The sequence below is a fragment of the Mastigoproctus giganteus genome, chromosome 3 (genome assembly GCF_048544385.1).
Source record: "Mastigoproctus giganteus isolate SK-2022 chromosome 3, ASM4854438v1, whole genome shotgun sequence".
NCBI lineage: Eukaryota > Metazoa > Arthropoda > Arachnida > Uropygi > Thelyphonidae > Mastigoproctus > Mastigoproctus giganteus.
This window is the reverse complement of record NC_143577.1, coordinates 101,435,644-101,460,071: the sequence shown is the minus strand read 5'-3', so window position 1 is coordinate 101,460,071 and position 24,428 is coordinate 101,435,644. Positions and strand designations below refer to the sequence as shown.

Here is a 24,428-nt window from a genome sequence, read left to right as displayed (position 1 = left end):
CATGTGTGAATGTCGATGCAAAATATTCATTTAGTTTGTTAGCCACCTGAGCAGGATCATCAACACTTGACCCATCAATATCAAGTGGACCAATCTGATTCATCCCTTTCCTTCTAGAGTTTACATAAGTAAAGAACTCTTTGCTGTTTTTCTTTGCATCCCTTGCCAAGGATTTCTCGTAATCTGCCTTCGCCTGCCTAACCTCCTTTGTAACTTGGTTGCATATCAACTTGTATCTATCATAGGCTTCTGTGTCATGTGTTAATTTGTAAGTATCCCATGCATTTTTCTTCTCTGCCATATGCCTCATTAGTTCATCTGACATCCATTTTGGCCTAAACCTTGAACAATATTTCTTAGTTGGTATGTAAAGCCTAGTAGCTTCCAAGATAAGTTCTTTGAATGCTTCCCATTTTGAATTTGCTGTTGGTAACATCATCAGTTGGTCCCACTGTATAGAATTTAAATACTGTCTCAGTGCATCATAGTCGCCTTTACGGAAGCAATAACCCTTCCCTTTACCCCTAATGGTAGTTACCTCTTTGAGTAAATCCCACTTCAGCACACTGTGATCACTGCCACCTAGTGGTTCATTTATCTGCAGATTCTTAATGCATGAAGAATCACTGCTGATAATCAAATCAAGAGTATTACTCCCTCTAGTTGCCTCCCGAACATGCTGATGTAGAAAACAATCATCCAATGAATCCACAAAAGCCCTGCTAGTGTGTGAGTATCCAGCCCCCAAATTCCAGTCAATATCTGGGAAATTAAAATCTCCCATTATAAGACACTCTGATTTACTGGCCCACTCTATTTCCCTGTACAGTTCCTTATTATACTCATCAGAGTCATTAGGCCTATAGCACACTCCTACTCTCAATTTTGATCTCCCAATGTTTATGTCACACCAAACTGACTCCACACTGCACTGTCCAGCGATGTCGACTGGCTTCACTTCCTTGGTTTTTATGTGTTTCTTAACTAATAGCATAACACCTCCCCCCTTCCTATCCTGTCTATCCTTTCTGTAGACGTTGTATTCCCCAAATTGCAGTTCCGCATCCCTTATATCTGTGTGACACCACGTCTCTGATATCCCAACAATATCTGCCTTCGATGTTTTGAGCAATACCTCAAATTCATCAAATTTATTTACTAAACTCCTAGCATTGGTGTACACGCAAGTATACCTGCACCTGTTTCTATTCTTAGCTACCCTAACACAACCCATGTGTTTACTTGTACTACAATGGCTCCCAGCAGTCTCTGAAATACCATGCATCTTGTTTTTCAGGCTTCTGCTCATTCTAATAGAAGCAGTGCAAGAATCTCTTTCACCTCTGCCAGTGGCTACTGTCAATCTATTGGTCTTTGTCTCCCCCCAAGCTAGCAGTTTTCCGACCCACCTAACACTGCCTCAATAGCATCAGCAAATATTCTTGCACCCTTTCTATTTAAGTGTATCCCATCCCTGTAGAAGCAATCTCTCCTGTTAACAAGTACAGTCCAGGCTGAAAAAAATTCTACCCCTTGAGCCTTGCACAATCTTTCCAGGGCCGAATTGATCGACAAGGCTCTCATCATATACTCCCTCCTATCGTGTCTGGGCAGAATTGCAGACACTTTCAAATTCAACCCTAATTCTCGGCTTTTGTTCAACAGTGACCTGTACTTGTTAAGTAATTCTGCCGGTCTCCTACTCTTAATATCATTAGTGCCAACGTGTACAACTATATCACCTTTTGTGCCCTTAAAAGATGATATTCGCTCTACAACGTCATCAACCTTTGCCCCTGGCAGACATACCCTGGTCCTGTTCCACCTATCTTTTTTACAAAGCATGTTCCCCGTTTCCCTGACAATAGAGTCACCAACAACTACTAGTTCCTTCGGGACCAGCGCATTCTGCCTTGGGGGTTGTCTCTGTGTCACGCGATGCCCAAGTGCAAGCTCTGGCGTTGATGTGGGCAGCTGAGAGCTTGATGGGCCCCTCAATTTAGTTTCTTCGAGGGCATCCACCCCTGTCCTTCAAGCTCTCATATAGGCCCAAAAGAACGCCGAGTTGTTGCCTGATATCGATACACTCCTTGCATCGCGCACACACAAAGACATCCCCCTTGGCAGTATCATGTCCCGTACCCGATTGCTCTGCAAACATCAAGCAAACAGTGCATTTTATAAGGCTGTGAGTCAGAGGACAACTGCCCCCCTCAGTTCTGCTCTGAGCCACAGCACTTCCATTAGCTTGAGCCTTTTGCTTTGCTGCTCTGGTCTGAGTCATGATTCTATTAATTTATTAATTAATTATGTTATGTTATTAATTATATTACGTTTGTAATCTAAGTCGTTATATGTATTTATTTAAACGTACAATTTAACTGCTAACGCAGTTCAACTAACGCTATCTAGTACGGTATATAACCTACGGTATATCTAGTACGGTATCACAATGGCGGGAAAGTTAATAACGGTAGCGGTAGTTACGAACACGTGGAAACCCTTACCGATACTTTTACAAGGCCGAGTAAAGAATAAATACACCAAATTAATCAAAAAATCCAACAAGATGTGGAAAATCTAACACACTAAAGAAATCTAATTTTGAATATGGCCACTGTATGGGAATAGGTTGGACACCACTGCAGTAGAAGGTGTGTCAGAGCCCATTGGGAATACAACCAATATTAAATCCTTTAACCTTTAAATCCTTGATCTGCTCATTCTTCACTAGCACGACTCCTCCGTATGTGGGACAGGTGGTTGGGTAGGTTTTACCAGGTACTACTAAGTTGTAGAATGCGTTAGCTCTCTTAATTTGCGCAGCAGGACTAATTGCCCAAAGGCCAGAAATGCAAACAGTGCGTTCCGAGTTAATTCTCTCCTAATTCGTTCGCTGTATAAAAATTTTCTTCGCTCAACAAAAAGTATTTTAAATGTTACTTCCAAGGACTTCGTTAAACAGAGGTCCGACTGAGTAATTTAGAATTATAAAAATGGTTATACAGTTTTATATAGAAATATCTTAACAATAGACAGTAAAAAAATACAAATTTAGTTAAATAATTTTAAGCTTATTTGAATAGTAGGTAAACATGAAAAGAATTTACGGAATATTACAAATTTCGAAATGTATTGCATCCAAATGTCACACATCACTGTTAATAAAGGTGCCAGTACGCTGTACCGCTGCGTACCATCCCAAAAAAAAGCACTGTGTGTGTATATATATATATATATATATATGAACAAATTCACAATATCAGAGAAGATATATATGCACAAAATTTGATGTGGAACAAAACAAAGTGAATAATTACAATGAGTCCATATGATTAGCAAACTGAAGCCAGCCGGAGTTGTGAACATAAAACTGTCAAGGAAAATTACCTAACTGTTAGGGAAGTTGGGCTGGAGAAAGTTGAGTTTTAAAGAAAAGAAATCAGAGTTTTCAAGTGATTAGTGCAGTTTGGAGGAAAATAAAGGCAACAGAAGAATTTGACAGAATGGGGTAGAGAGATTTAATCGAGAGGAGATTTCAAATTAGTAAGTCATGTCAGAGTTGATATGTATGTATGTATGTATGTATATATATATATATAAATATATAAAATAATATATAAAATATAGAAAATTAATAAATAACTTATGTAAAGTTAACTAAACAAGAACTAATAAATGCATCTATACATATCTAGATAGAACATTACATCAGTCTTATTATATATTTTTTGTATAGTTTAAGTACAATTAGTAAAATAGGTAAGATATATTTCATATAGTACAAGCTGGTAGCTACTTAACTCTATAATAGCCGTAACTGGTCCACGAGGCCAAACCTAGTAAAGGATGATCATTAGTCAAAGCAAAAGTAAAAATATAACAAATAATAAACATAATAATAATATATATCAAGTCAATTATAGGTAATAGGACACATTGAAAGACACATTGTCCTATTACCTATAATTGACTTGATATATATTATTATTATGTTTATTATTTGTTTGTTATATTTTTACTTTTGCTTTGACTAATGATCATCCTTTACTAGGTTTGGCCTCGTGGACCAGTTACGGCTATTATAGGGTTAAGTAGCTACCAGCTTGTACTATATGAAATATATCTTACCTATTTTGCTAATTGTACTTAAACTATACAAAAAAAAAAAAAAAATATATATATATATATATATATATATATATATTTTTTTTTTTTGAAGACTAAATACTCAAGGCATAATACACTATGGGTTGAGATTAACTATATAACATCGGCATAAAAACACCATAGTTTACCCATAATTTTAACTACATACGTAAATGGCATCATTTAGATTTTTCTCATATTGTAGCTACCTTCACAACAAGATAGATACCAGGTATTGCACTACTTCAAATAAATAACGCTTATCTAGTAGAGGAGACTACTGTTATTTATTCTCAGTATTGTTCCATCTGAGGCTGTACCCCAAACCCTCTCTCAGGCTTCTAGATTCCATTCAGAAGAGGGCAGTTAGGTAAATTAATGACTCCTCTCTAACAGTCTCTCCACTCGCTCTCTCATAGACATACTGTTTCTGCTGCATGCCTTTTCTACCGATACTTCCATGGGCACTGTTCTTCTGAATTGGCTTCTGTAATTCCCACTGTTTCTTTCAAAACAGTTCAAACACGTGCCGCCGTCAGCCAACACCAATTTACTGTCCAACTTAAAACTCACAGAACCAACTTTTCATCTTTCTCGTTTATTCATTCAACTGCTGTTTTCTTGAGCAACCTTCCTTCATACGTATTTCCTGAAAATTACAGTCTACAGAATTTCAAGTCTAATGTCAACAAATATCTTCTTTCGTCTTCTCGACCTCCAACCCAAGCACGGTACTAAGTACTATAGGTTCTAATACCTCTTGTGTGTGTGGAAAAAAAGCCATTTTTAAGGATGAAATTAATAAATACCCAAAAATGCGTAAAATTACAAAAAAATATGATGTGCACAGACATTTTAGCAGTGGAGTGCTTTTGGGAGCAGACTGCCTGTGGGGGATTTTGTTTCTTTATGTACAGAACCATCAGTGGAATGAAGTCAGCAACATGCCATAATTGTATTTTTAAATTTTTAAATTTCTTTTTGTATTTTAATGAAAATTTAGTTTTATATTTAAAATATATTTGTGTATTTAAATTCACGAAATTCAGTTTCCTAAGTAATGTTTCATGTGATTCCGCTTTGTAATGTTTCTAAAGTAGCTAAGTGCAGAGTGATGTTAGTTGGACTGGAAAAAGTCAAATGATTTACTATGCTAGTTGCAAATACTGCTTTGTAAATCAAGTATAATCACAGGATATATCAGAGCAGAGGTGAACTAGATTTTAGGAGCTACCTTTAGCATTAATAAAGGTAAGTGATGCAAGAAAGCAAGCTTATATAACATCAGCCAAAAAAAACAATTCTCATTTCACCCATCCACTAGCTCCAAATGTTTGTCTACTTCTGCCTTGAATCTGTTTACGCTATCATCTTCTATGACAGATGGAAGTTTGTTCCAGCAATCAACCACCTGCTGGCTAAAGGAAACTTCCGCAAGTCTATCATACAACTATCTTTCCTCAATTTGAATGTATTCCCTCTCAGGTGATTCTTCTGAGCAATAGGAAGAATCCCATCAGAATTGAGCATGCTCAAACCATTCAAGACTTTATACACCTCAATCAGATCACCTCGCAGGTGCCTTGACTCCAGACACTGTAATTTGCAAAATGTAAGCCTTTCTTGGTAAGAGCAACCCTTTGTTCCATTCACTAATCTTGTTTCCCTTCTCTGTACTCATTCCAGCAGCTCTACATCCTTCTTAAAATGAGGTCTCCAGATTTGTACACAGTACTTGAAGGTGTGGCGTGACCATTGCCTTATACAAGGGGATAATCACCTCCTTATCCCTGCTAGAAAAATTTCTGTGTATCATTGACAAGACACGATCAGCTATTCTTGCAGACCATCTGAACTGCTCAGAAAACTTCATATCTGCCTGCACAATTACCCCAGGTCCTTTTCATTCTATACCACTGTCAGTGTATTACCACACATTTGGTGCATTACTCTGGGGTTACTGCTTCCCATATGCAGTACTTTACATTTGTCAATGTTAAATTTCAGTTGCTACCTCTCGGCCCATCTGCTCAACTTTTCTAGATCCTGTTGCAGCAGCATACTGTTATTAGTGTCATAAACAACCCTGCTGACCTTCTTTTCGTCTGCAAACTTGGACATTAAGCCTGATATACCATCATCAGTATCATTAATAAATACAGAAAGCAACAATGAACCCAATGCCAAACTGTGGCGGACTCAACTAATAACATTAGTCCATGAAGAGCAGTATCCATTAATTACCGCTCTCTGTCTTCTCCCACACAACCATCCCTTTATCCATAGCAGCAATTTGCCTCCAATGCCACCCTGCCCCAGTTTGTGCAGTAGTTTTCCATGTGCAACAGTATCAAAAGACTTTCTAAGATCCAAATATATGATATCAAAATTCTTCTTTGCTTCCAGTTCCTTTTTTGACCACATTGTAATATTCAATCAAATTGGTTAGAGAAGTCTTCCCCTTAACAAAGACATGCTGTGTCTGAACTATAACTGCAGACTTGTCTAGATGATCCTGCAGTGCTTCTTTAACCAGTGCCCCCATTTATTTCCCTGGAACAGAAATTAAACTAAAAGGTCTATAATTACCTGTGTCTCCCTGTGATCCTCGTTTATGGATTAGGGTCACATTTGCACATCTCCAGTCTATGGGTACCTCCCCTGAGTCCAAGGAAGCTCTCATAGTTATGGCTAAGGGTTTGCTTACTTCCTTTGCTGCCTCCATTAATATAACTAGATAGATTCCATCCACCCGAGATGGCTTTCTTATGTGTATCTTCAACAATTTCTCCTCCACTTTACTTTCAGTTATTACAAAATTATCTAGCTCACTGCCAGAGTTTAATTCACCTCTGGCATTCCCCTACCTGAATAACTTGTCATGGGTGTGTGTATGAATGTAGATGCAAAATACTCATTTAGTTTGTTAGCTACCTGAGCAGGATCATCAACAGTTGAACCATCGATATCAAGTTGACCAATCTGATTCATCCTTTTCCTTCTAGAGTTTACACAAGTAAAGAACTCTTTGCTCTTTTTCTTTGCATTCTTTGCCAAAGATTTCTCGTAATCTGCCTTTTCCTGCCTAACCTCCTTTGTGACTTCATTACAGACCAGCTTTTATCTATCATAGGCTTCTGTGTCACCTGTTAATTTATGTATCTCTTGCATTTTTCTTCTCTTTCACCTGTCTCATTAGTTCATCCGACATCCATTTAGGCCTAAATCTTGAACAATATTTCTTAGTTTGTATGAAAAGCCTAGTAGCTTCCAAGGTTAATTTTTTGTATGCATCCCATTTTGAATTTGCTTGGAATTTGCTAACATCATCAGTTGGTCCCACTGTATAGAATTTAAATACTAGCCCAGACCACCGTAGTTACCTTTATGAAACAAAAACTCTTCCCTTTATCCCTGATGGTAGTTACCTCTTTGAGTAAATCCCACTTCAGCACATTGTTATCACTGCCACCTAGTGGTTCCTTTTTCTTCAGATTGTTAATACATGAAGAATCACTACTGATAACCAGATAAAGAGTATTACTCCCTCTAATTATATAAGAACGTTATATAAGAATGCACATGTTCATGTATTTGTAAATCATTATAGTAGCAAATTCTTTTGGCCCTATTTGCCCATTCCATCATGTAAAGGAAAAAATAAATAAAAGCGTATACATATGTATACCTTTTTATATCACAAATTGCCCATCTACAGAATAGATGGAATTACCTGAAAATTTGCTTACATAACTGTGTTGTTTATGAACTTAAATGATGCGCATATGAAGTTGATTGGCTGATTGACATAGCAAGACAACACATCCAATAATGTGCTTATTAGGGATGAAACAGATTTGTTTCCTGTCACTACTAGTGCAGGAACTAGTCACTACTAGGAAGGCATCTGGAGTGGATGGGATCTATCCAGTTATATTAAAGGAGGCAGCAAAGGAAGTAAACAAACCCTTAGCCATAATTATAAATGCTACCTTGGATTCAGGGGAGGTCCACATGGACTGGAGGTGTGCGAATGTATCACCAGTTCACAAAGGGTGGTTCAAAAGGTGACAAAAGTAACTATAAACCTGTTAGTTTAACTTGTGTTCTGGGGAAAATAATGGAGTCACTGGTTAAAGAAGCATTGCAGGATCATCTAGAGAAGACTGCCATAATAGTTAAGACACACAGCATGGGTTTGTTAAAGGGAGTATAAGGATTCCAGGAAACAACTTACGATTCTTGCATGTACCAATGCAGCTAGCTCCCACAAGTGCAAATTACTCGCTGTTGGGAAAAGTCAGAATCCTAAGGCATTTAAGGGAGTCAGGGTGTTTCCTGTGATTTATAAGTCTTGTCTGACCAATTTTATTGGATACTATGAGGTGGTTACAAAGGAACTGAATGTCAGAAATAATTTTGATATCATATACTTGGATTACAGAAAAGCTTTTGATACTGTTGCACAGTGAAGACTGCTGTACAAATTGAAGAGGTATGGCATTAAGGGTAAGTTGCTACAATGGATAAAGAGATGGAAGACGACAGAGAGTGGTAATCAATGGACACTGCTCTTTGTGAATAAATGTTATTAGTGGAGTTCCCCAGGGTTTGGTGCTGGGCCCCATTGTTGTTTTGTGTATTCATCAATGCTATCGATGAAGGTATATCAGGATTAATGTCCAAATTTACAGATGATACAAAGGTTGGCAGGGTTGTTAACGACAGTATGTTACTCCAGCTGGATCTAGATAAGTTGGGCAAATTGGCTGAGAAGTGGCAACTGAAGTTCAACATTGACAAATGCAAGGTACTACATATGGATATCAATAACCCAAGAGAAAGTACCAACTGTCTGGTAGTACATTCAGGGAAGTGGAAAGTGAAAAAGACGTGGGGGTAATTGTGCAGTCAAATATGAAGTTTGCCATGCAGTGCAGATGGGCTGCCAGGGCAGGTCATGGAGTCTTGTCAATGATATGTAGGAATTTTGCTAGCAGGGACAGGGAGGTGATTATCCTGTTGTAAAAGGCAATGGTCAGGCCACACCTAGAGTACCTAAAATAAAGCCTCTAGACCTGTACTGTGTACAGGTATGGAAGCCTCATTTTATGAAGGATGTAGAGTTGCTAGCATGAGTACAAATAACGTCAACAAGATTGGAGGAGAACAAAGGGGTGTCTTACCAAGAAAGGCTTTTAAGTTCTGCAAAAATGCAGTGCCTGTAGAGTAGGCACCTGCGAGGTGATCTGATTAAGGTGTATAAGGCCTTGAATGGGTTGAGCAAGCTGAATGCTGATGGGATTCTTCCTCTTGCTCAGATTAAGTACCTGAAGAGCATAGATTCAAATTGAGGAAAGACAGTTGTAGAATAGATGTGCAGAAATTTGTATTTAGCCAGTGAGTGGTTGATTGGTGGAACAGACTTCTATCTGTTGTGGAAGTTGATAGCCTAAATAAATTTAAGGCTGAGCTGGACAGGCATTTGGAATGAATGGAGGGGTGAAATGGGATAGGTGTTTTTTCTGGCTGATGCTGCATAAGCTTAGCTTTCTTGAATCGTATGCGTCTACTAATGCTAATTGCTGCCTCTGATGCTATTCTATTTTTGTCAGTGTGGTGCAGAAGTGTTCTGCTGCTTGGGATCAAGAATGGTATTGTGCCGTCTTCAGTGACAAATTGCAGTTCTGTTTTGGATCCAACTATGACTATATGTATGGAGACGTGCCATGTAGACAAGTATAGTATCTTATGTAGGGCAGTTCCCAAATGCTGAATGAATCACAACAAATCTCGTGTGTCACATACTGAATTGGCCATGCCATTCAAAAAGTGAGCAAATAAATTAAAAAAAATAATAATGAAGTAATAAAAAAATAATAATAAAGTAGTAAAAATGATAAAAAATAAAAAAAATTAAAAATAAAATAAAATATAATAAATTTATAAAAAAAACTATCAAAAAAAACCCCATGACAATCCCACACCAGTGCAAGGCTGGTGCCAGCGACAAACATAGCAGAAAGAAAAGCAGAAAAAGGAAGAGGAAGAATAAAAAGTAAAAAAAAACTAAACACTTACTAGATGGATGAAAGGAAAAGACAAGAATTAAAAGGGGATAGATAAAGATTCCACACAGGATAACCTGTGCAGCAGATAATCCCATCTCCAGACCAGTATGAGGTCAGTAGGAGATAGAAGATAGGAAAACACTGTGATTGTTCAGCATTCTAAAGGTTTGATTAGGAATGATCCAAATTAAAGGTTGTGGTGAAGATAGTTACTTGAGCTAAAAATATAGTAGTGACTAGGGCTTACAATACTGGGATCCCGGTCATTTTTTTCCTGTATTGAAATACCGGTATTGATACAACAAATATTGGTTTTACGGTACTAATTTTAAAAAAATAATTGTTTATAATTAATCACATAAAGGTTATAAAATCACCTTTATGTGATTATGACGTCATTATCTCTACTAGCAAATGTTCAATACATCGATGATAGGACACCATGCAACACTGCAAGCTATCCACAATTCTCGGACAACTTCACGTCCAACCACATCATAACTCCCAATTCCTGTTCCTCCACTATTGACTTTAGTTCAACTCCACCAAGTGTATAAGTTATTTTGGGGTTGCTGTTTCCCAGCGTAAGACCTTGCATTTTGGTGAATTAAAGCATAGCTCCCACTTTTGGCAGACTATTGTACAAATTGGAGCAGAATGGTATTAAGGGTAAGTTGCTACAATGGATAAAAGGATGGTTAAGTGGGAGAAGACAGAGGGTGGTAATCAATGGGTGCTGCTCTTCATGGACTAATGTTATTAGTGGAGTCCCACAGGGTTTGGTGTTGGGTCCACTCTTGGTTTGTATATTTATCAATGATATTGATGAAGGTATATCAGGCTTAATGTCGAAGTTTGCAGATGATACAAAGGTTGGCAGGGTTGTTAATGACAGTAATGGCATTGTGCTACTGCAACAGGATCTAGATAATTTGGGCAAATGGGCTAAGAAGTGGCAACTGAAGTTTAACCTTGACAAATGCAAAGTACTGAATATGGGTAGAAGTAACCCTAGAGAAAAGTACCAACTGTGTGGTACTACACTTAAAGTGGTAGAAAACGTAAAAGACCTGGGAGTAATTGTGCAGTTAGATATTAAGTTTTCTGAGCAATGTAGACAGGCTGCCAGGGCAGGTCATGGGGTTTTGTCAATGATATATAGGAATTTTGCTAGCAGGGAAAAGGAGGTGATTGTCCCTCTGTATAAGGCAATGGTCAGGCCACACCTTGAGTACTGCGTACAGGTCTGGAGGCCTCATTTTAGGGAGGATGTCGATTTGCTTGAGTGTGTACAGAGAAGGGCAACAAGATTGGTGAGGGGAATGAAGGGATCCTCTTACAAAGAGAGGCTTAAGTTCTGCAAATTGCAGTGGCTGGAGGCTAGGCACCTGCGCGGTGATCTGATTGAGGTGTATAAGGCCTTGAATGGGTTGAGCACACTGAATTCTGATGGGATCCTTCCACTTGTTCAGATTACGAACCTAAGGGGGCATAAATTCAAATTAAGAAAAGACAGATGTCACATATAAGGCCTTGAATGGGTTGAGCACACTGAATTCTGATGGGATCCTTCCACTTGTTCAGATTACGAACCTAAGGGGGCATAAATTCAAATTAAGAAAAGACAGATGTAGAATAAATGTGCAGAAATTTGCCTTTAGCCAGTGGGTGGTTAATTGCTGGAACAAACTTCCATTTGTCGTTGTGGAAGTTGATAGTTTAAATAAATTTAAGGAGGAACTGGACAAACATTTAGAGAGAATTGTTTTGTAAATTTTTTTTGGTTGATGCTGCATAAGCTCATACACTTGCTTTCTTGCATCACATGCCACTACTACTACACTTTTCTGACCAGACCATCCCAGAAGTCTATCTAGGTCACTCTGAAGAAGCTCTGCTTGGCTGCGATCATTAGCTACTCTACTGATGTTTACATCATCTGCGAGTTTAGACCTCATGCCCTCCATCCCTTCATAGATATCATTTAAGATAATCAAAACAACAATGGTCCCAATACTGATCCTGGGAGAACCCCACTACTTACAAACCCAAACTGAGGAATAACCATTTATCTGAACCCTCTGCCTGGTGCCCTCAAGCCATCGTGCTATCCATCTGAGGATTTTGCCTATGATTCCAGCCTGCTCCAACTTATAAAGTAACCACTCATGTGGGACTGAGTCAAATGCTTTGCTGAAATCCAAATAAACAATGTCGAAATTATTCTCTAAATCCAGCTCACGAGTGACCTGTCAAAATGGCTAACCAGATTTGGTAAACATGATTTTAACAAAACCATGTTTACAAAACCTTTACAAAACCATGCTGTGTATCCTACAGAATTCCATTTCCATCTAAATGATTCTGAATTCCATCCTTGATCATCATTCCATCCCTGCTACTGAAGTTGGACTGGCCGGTCAGTAATTTCCCGTTACACTCCTAGAACTGCCTTTATGTTCCAATTTGCACCAATCCAACGGAATCTCTCCTGAGTCCAGTGATGCTCTCATAACGAGCCTTAATGGTTCAATGCACTCACTTGCCGCCTCCTTTAAGATTATATATAGGGTATATGCCATCAACCAGAGGAGCCTTACTTGCTTGTAGCCGTGAAAGTTCTCATTAAATAATCATTTAAAATTTCAACATCATTAATTACATTTTTTTCAACTTCACTTCCATAATATCTCATTGACGCAAAGGGGTTTTTTTTTATGTAAATATTGATCCAAAGTAACTGTTGAGTTCATTTGCAACTTCAGCTATGTTATCTGATACTATCCCATATCCATTACATAAGGGTCCAATATGATTTGTCCTTCTGTTCTTTGCGTTTATATATGTAAAGAATTCCTTAACAGCACTCTTTGCTCTCTTCTTTATTCCTTATCCCCACTCTTTGCTCTCTCTCCCAGACTCAGTAAAGATACTGAGTCTGGGAGAGAGCAAAGACTCAGTAAAGATACTATAGTGAAAATTATACTTCGCTTAATAAAACGTCTTTCTCCTTCAGAAAATGATGAACACAATTCAACCATGGAAGACCAACATGGAACAGAACATAAGTGTTCCGCAAATTCTTTCCAAAATAAGAAATTGCCCGACTCCAGTGAGATTTTAACAGATGAACTTGAGTCAAATTAATTAAATACTTTTAACTATTTTTGCTAAAAAAGTTCAACGCCTAAAAAATATGGACTGAGATAGTCTACGATTATCTCAGTACAATAGTACCAGAATAGAATCCGAAAGAGCTTTTTCTGCCGCTAATAACATATGTACCAAAATTAGGTCCATTTTAAACAATCATATTATTGATTGCTTATGTTTCTTAAGAGTTCACTTTATTCGAACAGGTAGCGTGGATGCTTAAACATAACTAATCTTTGCAGTAACAATATGTATTTTTTTGTTTTTAGAATAACTATTTTAATGATTTTTTTTCAGAATATTTATTATTGAAATAAAAGTTTATTTAAAACACGAATTCAAGTAATTACAGTACAGGCATACCTCGGTTAACGTTACCTCTGATAACGAAGCTTCGCTATAACGAAGTCGGCAATTTCAAGCCCCATTTAACATAAAAAAATATTCCACTTTAATCACCTGAAATCTAAGCAAACTGAAGAAATTACGGAAACCTTTGGGGCTTCTCGTGGTTGGTTCGAGAAATTTAAAAAACGGGCCAGGATTCATAGTATAAAATTAACAGGAGAAGCTGCAAATAAGTTTCCAGAAAAACTAAAGGAAATAATTGAACGTGAAAATTTTCCACCAAATTTGGTGTTCAGTGTTGACGAAAGCGGTTTGTTCTGGAAACGGCTACCAACAAAAAGCTTCATTTCTATTGAAGAAAAATCAGCTGCTGGGTTCAAAGCAGCCAAAGACCGTTTAACGTTACTCTTTGGATCAAATGCCTCTGGCGATTATAAATTAAAATTGTTATTAGTTTACCATTCAGAAAATCCGAGGGCGTTAAAAGGTAACATAAAAATGAATTTACCTGTAATATGGAAAGCAAATAGAAAAGCGTGGGTTACCAAGGAGTTATTTACTGATTGGTTTGTTAACCACTTTTGTCCTGAAGTAAAACGGTATTGTCAAAAAAAAAAAACAACTTTGAAGAAAAAGCTCTTTTGTTGTTAGACAATGCTCCGGGACATCCTACTGATCTTAACACATTGGACACATGCATTCCTGTCAAAGTTGTGTTTCTTCCAGCAAACACAACTTCCCTGATTCCACCATTGGATCAGGGAGTAATAGCATCATTTAAAGCTTATCTGCGTCGAGCATTAAGCAGTTTAACTGAACTAGAGGATAAAGAGTTTGTTGTTTGGTTTTTTTTTAAGGAGCATTAGCAACTAAGGCCATATTGCTCTGGGATATGCGGTGGTCATTCCCTGACCTTTCCGCATCCTCCGTATTTGGTGGTGAAGGGCTCGAACCCCGGTTTAATCAAGAAGCGTGTGCTACGCACTGCTGCTCCTTCCCACCTGGCTACGGAGGCGCCAGGATAAAGAGGAAACAGTTAAAACTTTTTGGAAAAACTACACCATTAAAAATGTAATTGAAAACATTGATAGTTCTTGGAAAGAAGGCACTAAGAAATGCTTAAATGGAGTTTGGCGCAAAATTTGGCCAGAAGTTGTACTAGAAGAAGAAAATAACATCCAAGAAATTATAAATGAAGTTATCCAGATGGCTCAATCAATAGGTTTCGAAAATGTCGATGAAGAGGATGTTAGAAATTTATTGAATGCAGAAGATGATGGTTTTTCAGTGGAAGATTTAGAAACCTTGTTAGCAACGAAGACAAAGATAATGAAGACGAAGTTAAAGAAGTTCCTGCCGAAAAAGTGTTAACAACCAAAGATTTAAAAAGGTGCTTAAATGACATTGAAAACGTTTTAATTTTTTTTAGTGAAAATAATCCTGATTTAGGAAGAAGTGTTATTGTTAAGTGATCAGTGTTAAATGCAATAACTCTGTATAGGCAATTGTTAAATGAAAGAGAAAAAGAGCATAAACAATCAACTTTAGACTCATATTTTAAAATGTGATTTCACTTTGTATCTAAGTTGACTGTTTATTTAATAAAACTTTTCTTTGTTCGAAAAAAAAAGCTTTTCATTTTCTTTACGTAGGAACGTATCCCTATTCTGGCCATAGTATTTTTACCTCTGAAAACGAAGTTTCGCTTAACGAAGTAATTTCGTGGAACGCATCCTATTCGTTATTCGAGGTATGCCTGTACTTGTTTTTTTCCTTAATTTATCGTACCTAATTGTCATCAAAATTTATTGAGAAAAACTTTTGTTTTTGGAATACCGGTTTTTCCAAATACCGGTTTTGGAATACCGGTTTTTGATGACAATTAGGTGTGATAAATTAAAAATATCGAAATACTGGTATTGATATTTTGACCGGTATTGTAAGCCCTAGTATTGTAAGGTATTGTAAGCCCGGTATAGTTTTTTCGAAAAAAAAAAAAAAAGATACCAAAATTTCTAATTTTTTTCTTGCATGTTCGTCAATGGCATTATATACCCGACATAATAAGTATAAATTTATTATACTTTTGTGTATTAGTTTCGGAAATATAACAGCAGTTAGGCGTTTTACTTTTCGTGACACCATGAGCGCCCTAGGGTTATTCACGTCAAAATCAACAGAAATGGCATCTCTAAGGTAATAGTAAATAGAAGAAAACCTTGAAAAAACCTTGAAGAAAACTAAAAGCTTAATAAAATCAGTTATATTTTATTCGGTATTTTCTTTTACGATCAACAACAAAGATGGTATCACAAAATGGAGACGATTGAGGTGATGGCCTGGACTGAACTGGAGCCAGAATAGGAGTAGTTTCAGAAACTGAAGCACTAGTGGTGAACTGTCCACGTCTAGTGAAGGCTTTATGTGCAAAATCTTGCAGAAGATTAAATTTTTCTCTGGAGTCTAGAGAGAGAGAGAGAGAGAGAGAGAGAGAGAGAGAGAGAGAGAGAGAGAGAGAGAGAGAGAGAGGCAATTCAATGCAAGGGGAAAATGAGTGACATGACACGCAGGAGACAGGAGCTGATGAATATCTACGTAATATGGAAAGGTGAAAAGAACATGCTGCAACAGTTACAGAGAACCATGGCATTAGAAGAAAAAGGGTATGAGACTTGGACAGAACTATTTTAGAACTGACTTTTGTAAATCAAAAGACAGATGGAATAAACTTTCTTGTGCCCATACCTTTGGAAGAAGAAGACCACCAATTTTTTGAGACATTGGACTAGATGGTTCCAGCAACAAGTCTTTTCAGTTTTAGAATTGCACTGGATATTGAGAGTTATGTCTAAAAAAATCGGTTAGCTCCATGGAGCTGAAGGTGGATCCGTGAATAATGTCACGTGAAATGAAAAAATACAATTTAAGCTTAATAAAATCAGTTATATTTTATTCGGTATTTTCTTTTACGATCAACAATAAAGATTTGTGGTAACTAAAGTAGGATACATAGTTGAAACAATTCAAACTATTAGCATTGCGATTGAAGACCAAGTTGATACATGATTGACCATGCATAATAGATTTTGTAGGATCTGATGCGAGTTTAAGATCGAAAGTTGATTTCATGAAGTCGAGGAATGTGCTTGCTATTCAACGTTAATTTGTGATTTTGTCGAAATCTTTGAACTCGTTTAGTTGATGTAACTTTTGGCATCGTCACAACTTAACTAAATGAAACACAACTGCACTACTCGACAAAAGATCTTCAGAACAAACGACATCATCCCACCGACACTCGACAACTCTGCTTCATACTGCTTAAAGCCAGTTCAAACAGGTTACAGGTGGATAGGCCAACAACACAACCTCACTGCTCGACAAATAGTAGTAGTAGGCATGTGATGCAAGAAAGCAAGTGTATGAGCTTATGCAGCATCAGCCAAAAAAAAAAAATCACACCATTCCTTCCAAATGCCTGTCCAGTTCCTCGTTAAATTTATTCAACCTATCAACTTCCACAACGACAGATGGAAGTTTGTTCCAGCAATTAACTACCTGCTGGCTAAAGGCAAATTTCTGCACATCTATTCTACATCTATCCTTTCTTAATTTGAATTTATGCCCCCTTAGGTTCGTAATCTGAACAAGTGGAAGGATCCCATCAGAATTCAGTGTGCTCAACCCATTCAAGGCCATTCAATGCAAAGTAACTGAACGAAGTAGCTACTTTAACAAGTTGTTCAACCCTTGAAAACTAAAAACCCGATTTGAAATCTATTTATATCTCCTTGTAGAGTGCTCAATTGTATGCAACTTGTTGCGTACAATTTAGTTTTCTTGGGCGCATGCGTTGCACTTGTTGCATCACTGCTATTGAGAGTGAAAGTAACCAAGGCGCAATGGCAAATGACCAAAATGTGAAATTTTTAGTTTTTTCGAAAAAAAAAAAAAAAGATACCAAAATTTCTAATTTTTTTCTTGCATGTTCGTCAATGGCATTATATACCCGACATAATAAGTATAAATTTATTATACTTTTGTGTATTAGTTTCGGAAATATAACAGCAGTTAGGCGTTTTACTTTTCGTGACACCATGAGCGCCCTAGGGTTATTCACGTCAAAATCAACAGAAATGGCATCTCTAAGGTAATAGTAAATAGAAGAAAACCTTGATAAGTGATTTGGAGATCCAAAGGCAGGCAACAATTTAAGGTGCCTCCATAGCCAGGTGGGAAGGAGCAGCAGTGCGTAGCACACGCTTCTTGATTAGACTGTGATTTGAGCCCGTCGCCACCAAATACGGAGGATGTGGAAAGGTCAGGGAATGACCACTGCATATCCCGGAGCAATATGGCCTTAGTTGCTAATGCTCCTAAAAACCAAACAACAGCAACAATTTAAAACCTGTAGTGCAGCTGTTGAGACATTGTGACAGGAATGACCCATCATTAAGTACATATCCTTTTGGATAGAAGAGAGTTTCTCTTGGATAGCAACCTTCTTAGTATACCAAAACTAGGCACTAGAGTCATAGGTATGTATCAGAATGAACACTTTTTACAAAAGACGAAGGGTATGGTGGTTAATATCCTAGGATGGATGCAACAGACAGAGAAGCACAGAAATATACTTAACTATTTTATCATGAAGGTGCAAGGCATGTTTCTGAAAGTTTAATTTATGATCTAGAATAATGCTGAGAAATTTATGAGAGTTAACTATGGAGGGAGAGAAAGAGAGCAATCAAAACATTTAACAGTTGGAGGCCTGGAAATGTTAAGGTTGCTCTTAAGATAAAGAAGCTTAGTCTTGTCAGGAGTTTGGTAAGTTTATTAATAATGGTCCAAGAGCACAGATCATTCATGATGTTATTTGTAGTACTTTCCAAAGAAGAATGAGAATTTCCAAGCACAAGAAGCATTAGATCATTGACATATGGATTTTAGAAGATTTGGGAGTTGAATAGAGAAGCTTTTCATCTAGAACTAAATCCCAGATGAGCAGACTGATCACTGAAACTTGTGGGCATCCATGAGAGACAGTGTGACTAAGTTGCTGAGTACTAGAAATGACTTCGGCAGAATGGTGGGGAAAGTAGTTACAGGTTGAGTTGAAGAGTTGTGAGGAGCATTGAGCAACCCTGAAGTGAGCAAAAAAGCTGTTCCTCCAAAGGGAGTCAGAGGCTCCAGAGACATGCCAGGGACGTGTAATTCAGTATACATCAGGGAGCAGTGCATCAAGCCAACACTCAGAATTTTGGAATGGGAAGCCATCATTTATAATAGCTGTTCACCCACTGGTCATTATTGATGGTAAACTGATGGCAAGATGTTGAAACCTATCTAAAAACGTGTGCTACTGCTGTCTGCACTCCATTTCAGATGGCAGATCTGTTGAAGGTAGATCCTCCCATTCTGTTGTTGCCAGAACTTTGGTGGCAGGTTTAACTACATTTGTGTACCTTTAGTGTCAAATGCTGTTTAGGTATCACAACCCACACAAATGATGATTTGCTGTGTTTGCAGTCCAGCTTTTAACAAGCAGTCTTATTCCTTTCAGTCATGGCTGTGTATAACATGATCATACATACAGGGGCATATTTAGGGGTGGGCAGAGAGGGCATAGACCCCCTTAACCAAAAATTTGAAATTAAAGAAAAAGAGCACAGGAGGCATTCTACAAAAAACTGAAAAGCCTGGTCGCCATGCCCCCCCCTCCCCATGGTGAAACCTGGATAAGCCACTGCATATACATATATATGTTAATTGCATACCCTTAGATGATTATTCACTCATCATTTTGCCTGCCAGCAATTTACACACATTTTTATAGCACCTTCAAATTCCTTTATCAGAGTAGCAATAGATAGATAGTGTTATTGGACATTCTACTGTGCTGATCAGCTTGACATATTAATCTTTCTTTTTTTTTCTTCCCATGTATGTCAGTTTTGCAGACAGATTTTCAGTAGTTCTGTCCATCCTTTCTATGTGGGACAACTTCAATGAAGAACGATGCATATTGGTATATTGTCAGATTTAAGGTATTATTTAATTTAAGATACTCTGTATTTAGCTACTGGCAGGCCACTGATAATGGTATTGCATAAATAAGAAGCATTTCAAAAATAAATTTTTGTTCTGATGTGTAATTTTAACATTGTACATAATTGATTGCTTTTTTGTAAGGAAAAATATTGGTAAGGTTACATCCAGTACATTCATGAATGTATTATTCTTTGTTTTAGGTACAATTCGCAACTTAAGTCCTGCTCTGTGGAAAATGAGCCACTTAACTTCATTATACCTTAATGATAATAACTTGTCTCGCATCCCTCCAGATATTGCTCGTCTTACCTGCCTTATACATTTGGATCTTTCCTGTAACAAACTACGTAGCCTACCAGCAGAACTTGGTGATCTTGTCATGTTAAGGGAATTAAATCTAAATCAGAATTGTTTGAGAGTACTACCCTATGAATTGGGGAAGTTGTTTAGACTTCAGAATCTTGGTAAGTTAAATGTTCAACTTTGATTGTGTGAATAATATATAAAGGTATACACAAGTGGTGATAAAAGGATTATTATAACACTTGGGAAGAGGAAACTTCTGAGAATTATATACACTGGTGTTCAAAAAAAAAAAATAAATAAATAATGCATCACCTAGGAATTTCACATTTCTAACTCTTTTTTTGCGATGGTATGTTACATTAATGACTAGCATTAATGACATTAATGACAAATAGAAATATAAACAAAAGATATTTATTAATAGTTAAGGTAAAGCTAAGTAATATTTGACAGATGCTCTCAAAATAATCCAAAATGAGCATTTGCAACCTTTATACAACAGCTTTGGTAACCCTGACAATTATGGTTGAAATGTAATCAGATGCCCTCAATTTGCTTCAGTTTATCATTTTAAATGAAAAACAAGATGAAAAGTTCACCAGGTGCAAACTGATATTTAGTTGAACCGCCACTGGCCCTGATGACAGCAGCACACTGTCTTCAGAAATTGATCTTGTCAATTTCTGAAGATAATCAACTGATAGTTTGCGGTTTCAAACATGAATTGTGGCTCCCTGAAGATCGTGAAGGGTCTTTGGTTTCTTTCTGGCAATTGGAGATTCCACACAATGTCAACAGTTCTCTATAGGATTCAGGTCCAGGCTGTTTCCTGGCCAGCTAAGAGTTTTAATGGACCGTTCTTCTAACAATATTTTCACCTGTAACAAATGTAAACACATTATTGTTGAACTTCTAATGCAGAAATGAAGCTAAGGTAACTACAGAAGCGCCTACTTACACTTTTCACCCGATGACAAGGAGCAGAGTCGTCTTGAAAGATGCAGCTACTTGGCAGGTTGAAATGGTCTCTAATGGTTGGCAGCAATTTGCCTTCCAATATAACCAGGTATCCATTGGCATTTATGAACTGCAGGTGACCTACTCCGCGATACAAAATGCATCTCCATATCATTTGGCTGGTAGGCAATTTCACTGTAGATACCATACAGTCTGGATGGTATTCTTCACCACGTCTGTGGCGAATCGTTTGTCTCTCATCAGAGCCATGGAGGTTGAATTTCTTCTCATCCGAGAAAATAACTGACTTCCACTGTTCAGGGGTCCATTTGACATGCTCCTTACACCAAATTAATCAGGCCTTTTTTCATTTTTTGTGCAAGAAGGGGCTTCTTCTTAGGACGATGGGCTACAAGTCATTTTTGAAGAGGCATCTTCTGACTGTTACTGCACTTGTTACCACTCCTGTACGTTCTTCCCATTCCCTTTTCAGCTCAGATAGTAGTAGTAGTAGTGGCATGTGATGCAAGAAAGCAAATGTATGACCTTATGCAGCATCAGCCGAAAAAAAAAAAAAAAAAAATCACACCATTCCCTCCAAATGCCTGTCCAGTTCTTCCTTAAATTTATTCAAACTATCAACTTCCACAACGACAGATGGAAGTTTGTTCCAGCAATTAACCACCCGCCTGGCTAAAGGAAAATTTCCAAACATCTATTCTACATGTGTCTTTTCTTAATTTCAATTTATGCCCCCTTAGATTCGTAATCTGAACAAGTGGAAGGATCCCATCAGAATTCAGCATGCTCAACCCATTCAAGGCCTTATATACCTCAATCAGATCACCGCGCAGGTGCCTAGTCTCCAGCCACTGCAATTTGCAGAACTTAAGCATCTCTTGGTAAGAGGATCCCTTCATTCCCCTCACCAATCTTGTTGCCCTTCTCTGTACACGCTCAAGTAAATCTACATCCTTCCTAAAATGAGGCCTCCAGACCTGTACGCAGTACTCAAGCCGTGGCCTGACCATTGCCTTATACAGAGGGATAATCACCTCCTTTTCCCTGCTAGCAAAATTCCTATATATCATTGACAAAACCCCATGACCTGCCCTAGCAGCCTGTCTGCATTGCTCAGAAAACTTCATATCTGACTGCACAATTACTCCCAGGTCTTTTTCATTTTCTACCACCTTAAGTGTAGTACCACACAGTTGGTACGTTTCTCTGGGGTTACTTCTACCCATATGTAGTACTTTGCATTTGTCAAGGTTAAACTTCAGTTGCCGCTTCTTAGCCCATCTGCCCAAATTATCTAGATCCTGTTGCAGTAGCACACTGCCATTACTGTCATTAACAACCCCGTGCCAACCTTTGTATCATCTGCAAACTTCGACATTAAGCCTGATATACCTTCATCAATATCATTGATAAATATACAAAACAACAGTGGACCTAACACCGAACCCTGTGGGACTCCACTAATAACATTAGTCCAAGAAGAGCAGCACCCATTGATTACCACCCTCTGTCTTCTAGCACTTAACCATCCTTTTATCCATTGTAGCAACTTACCCTTAATACCATTCTGCTCCAATTTGGACAATAGTCTTCCATGCGCAACAGTGTCAAAAGCTTTCCTGAAATCCAAATATATGATATCAAAATTATTTTTCGCATCCAGTTCCTTTGTAACCACATCATAATATCCTATCAAATTTGTCAGAAAAGACTTTCCCTTAACAAACCCATGCTGTGTCTGAATTATTGCTGCAGTCTTGTCTAGATGATCCTGCAATGCATCTTTAACCAGCGACTCCATTATTTTACCCGGAACAGAAGTTAAACTAAATGGTCTGTAATTACTCGTGTCACCCTTCGATCCCCCTTTGTGAATTGGGGATACATTTGCACATCTCCAGTCCGTGGGAACCTCCCCTGAGTCCAAGGATGCTCTCATAATTATGGCTAAGGGTTTGCTTAGTTGCTTTGCCATCTCCTTTAATATAACTGGATAGATCCCATCCACCCCAGGTGCTTTTCTTACGTTTAACTTCAACAATTTCTCTTCCACTTTGCTCTCAGTTATTACAAAATCATTAAGTATCTTGCTACAATTTGATAACCTTCTGCCATTTTCAAACCTTAATAATTCCTCACGTGTGAATGTAGATGCAAAATACTCATTCAGTTTGTTTGCTATCTGAGCAGGATCATCAACAGTCGAACCATCGATGTCAAGTGGACCAATCAGATTCATCCCCTTCCTTTTAGAGTTTATATAAGTAAAGAAATCCTTGCTGTTTTTCTTAGCATCTTTTGCCAAGGATTTCTCGTAATCTGCCTTCGCCTGCCGAACCTCCTTTGTGACCTGATTACAGATTAACTTATATCTGCCATATGCTTCTGAGTCGCTTGATAATTTATATGCATCCCATGCATTTTTCTTCTCTGTTATCGAGTCTCATTAGTTCATTTGACAACCATTTAGGCCTAAACCTTGAACAATATTTCTTAATAGGTATGGACCTTTTAGTAGCTTCCACGATTAATTCCTTGAATGCTTCCCACTTAGAATTTACTGTTGGTAATATCGTCAGTTGATCCCACTGTACAGAATTTAAAAACTGTCGTAGACCACTGTACTCGCCTTTACAGAAGCAAAAACCCTTTCCTTTACCCCTGATAGTAGTTAAATCTTTAAGTAAATCCCACGTCAGTACACTGTGATCACTGCCACCTAGTGGTTCTTTTATCTGCAAATTCCTAATAAATGAATGATCACTGCTGATAACCAGATCAAGAGTATTACTTTCTCTGGTTGCCTCTTGAACATGCTGCTGCAGAAAACAATCATCCAATAAATCCACAAAAATCTGACTAGTGTGTGAGTGCCCAACCCACAAGTTCCAGTCAATATCTGGGAAGTTAAAATCCCCCATTATAAGACATTCTGATTTACTAGCCCACTCTATTTCTCTGTACAATTGTTCATTGTACTCATTCAAGTCATTAGGCCTATAACACACTCCTCTTATTTTTGCTTTCGCAGTGCTTATGTCACACCAAACTGACTCAACAGTGCACTGTTCATCTATATCAACTGGATGCACTTCTTTTGATTTTATGTTTTTCTTTATTAACAGCGTAACACCTCCTCCCTTCCTATCCTGTCTATCCTTTCTGTACACATTGTACTCCCCAAATTCCAGTTCGGCATTCATTATATCTGTGTGACACCACGTCTCTGATATCCCAACAATATCCGCCTTTGATGTCTTGACCAACACTTCAAATTCATCAAATTTATTAATATACTTCTAGCATTGGTATACATGCAAGTATACATGCACCTATTCTTATTCTTAATTACTCTAACACATCCCATATACC

The 24,428-nt window shown here is 37.8% G+C and overlaps 1 protein-coding gene across 3 annotated transcripts in view; it reads left to right on the top strand.

Moving 5' to 3' along the window:
• twin (CCR4-NOT transcription complex subunit 6-like twin) overlaps positions 1 to 24,428 on the top strand; it is a 447,613-nt gene that overhangs the window by 151,167 nt on the left and 272,018 nt on the right. For all 3 annotated transcript variants that reach the window (XM_090370609.1, XM_090370608.1, XM_090370610.1), the window contains exon 4: positions 19,973 to 20,236. In XM_090370609.1, the coding sequence (XP_090226735.1) occupies positions 19,973 to 20,236 (264 nt within the window). The remainder of the gene's footprint in view (positions 1 to 19,972; positions 20,237 to 24,428) is intronic.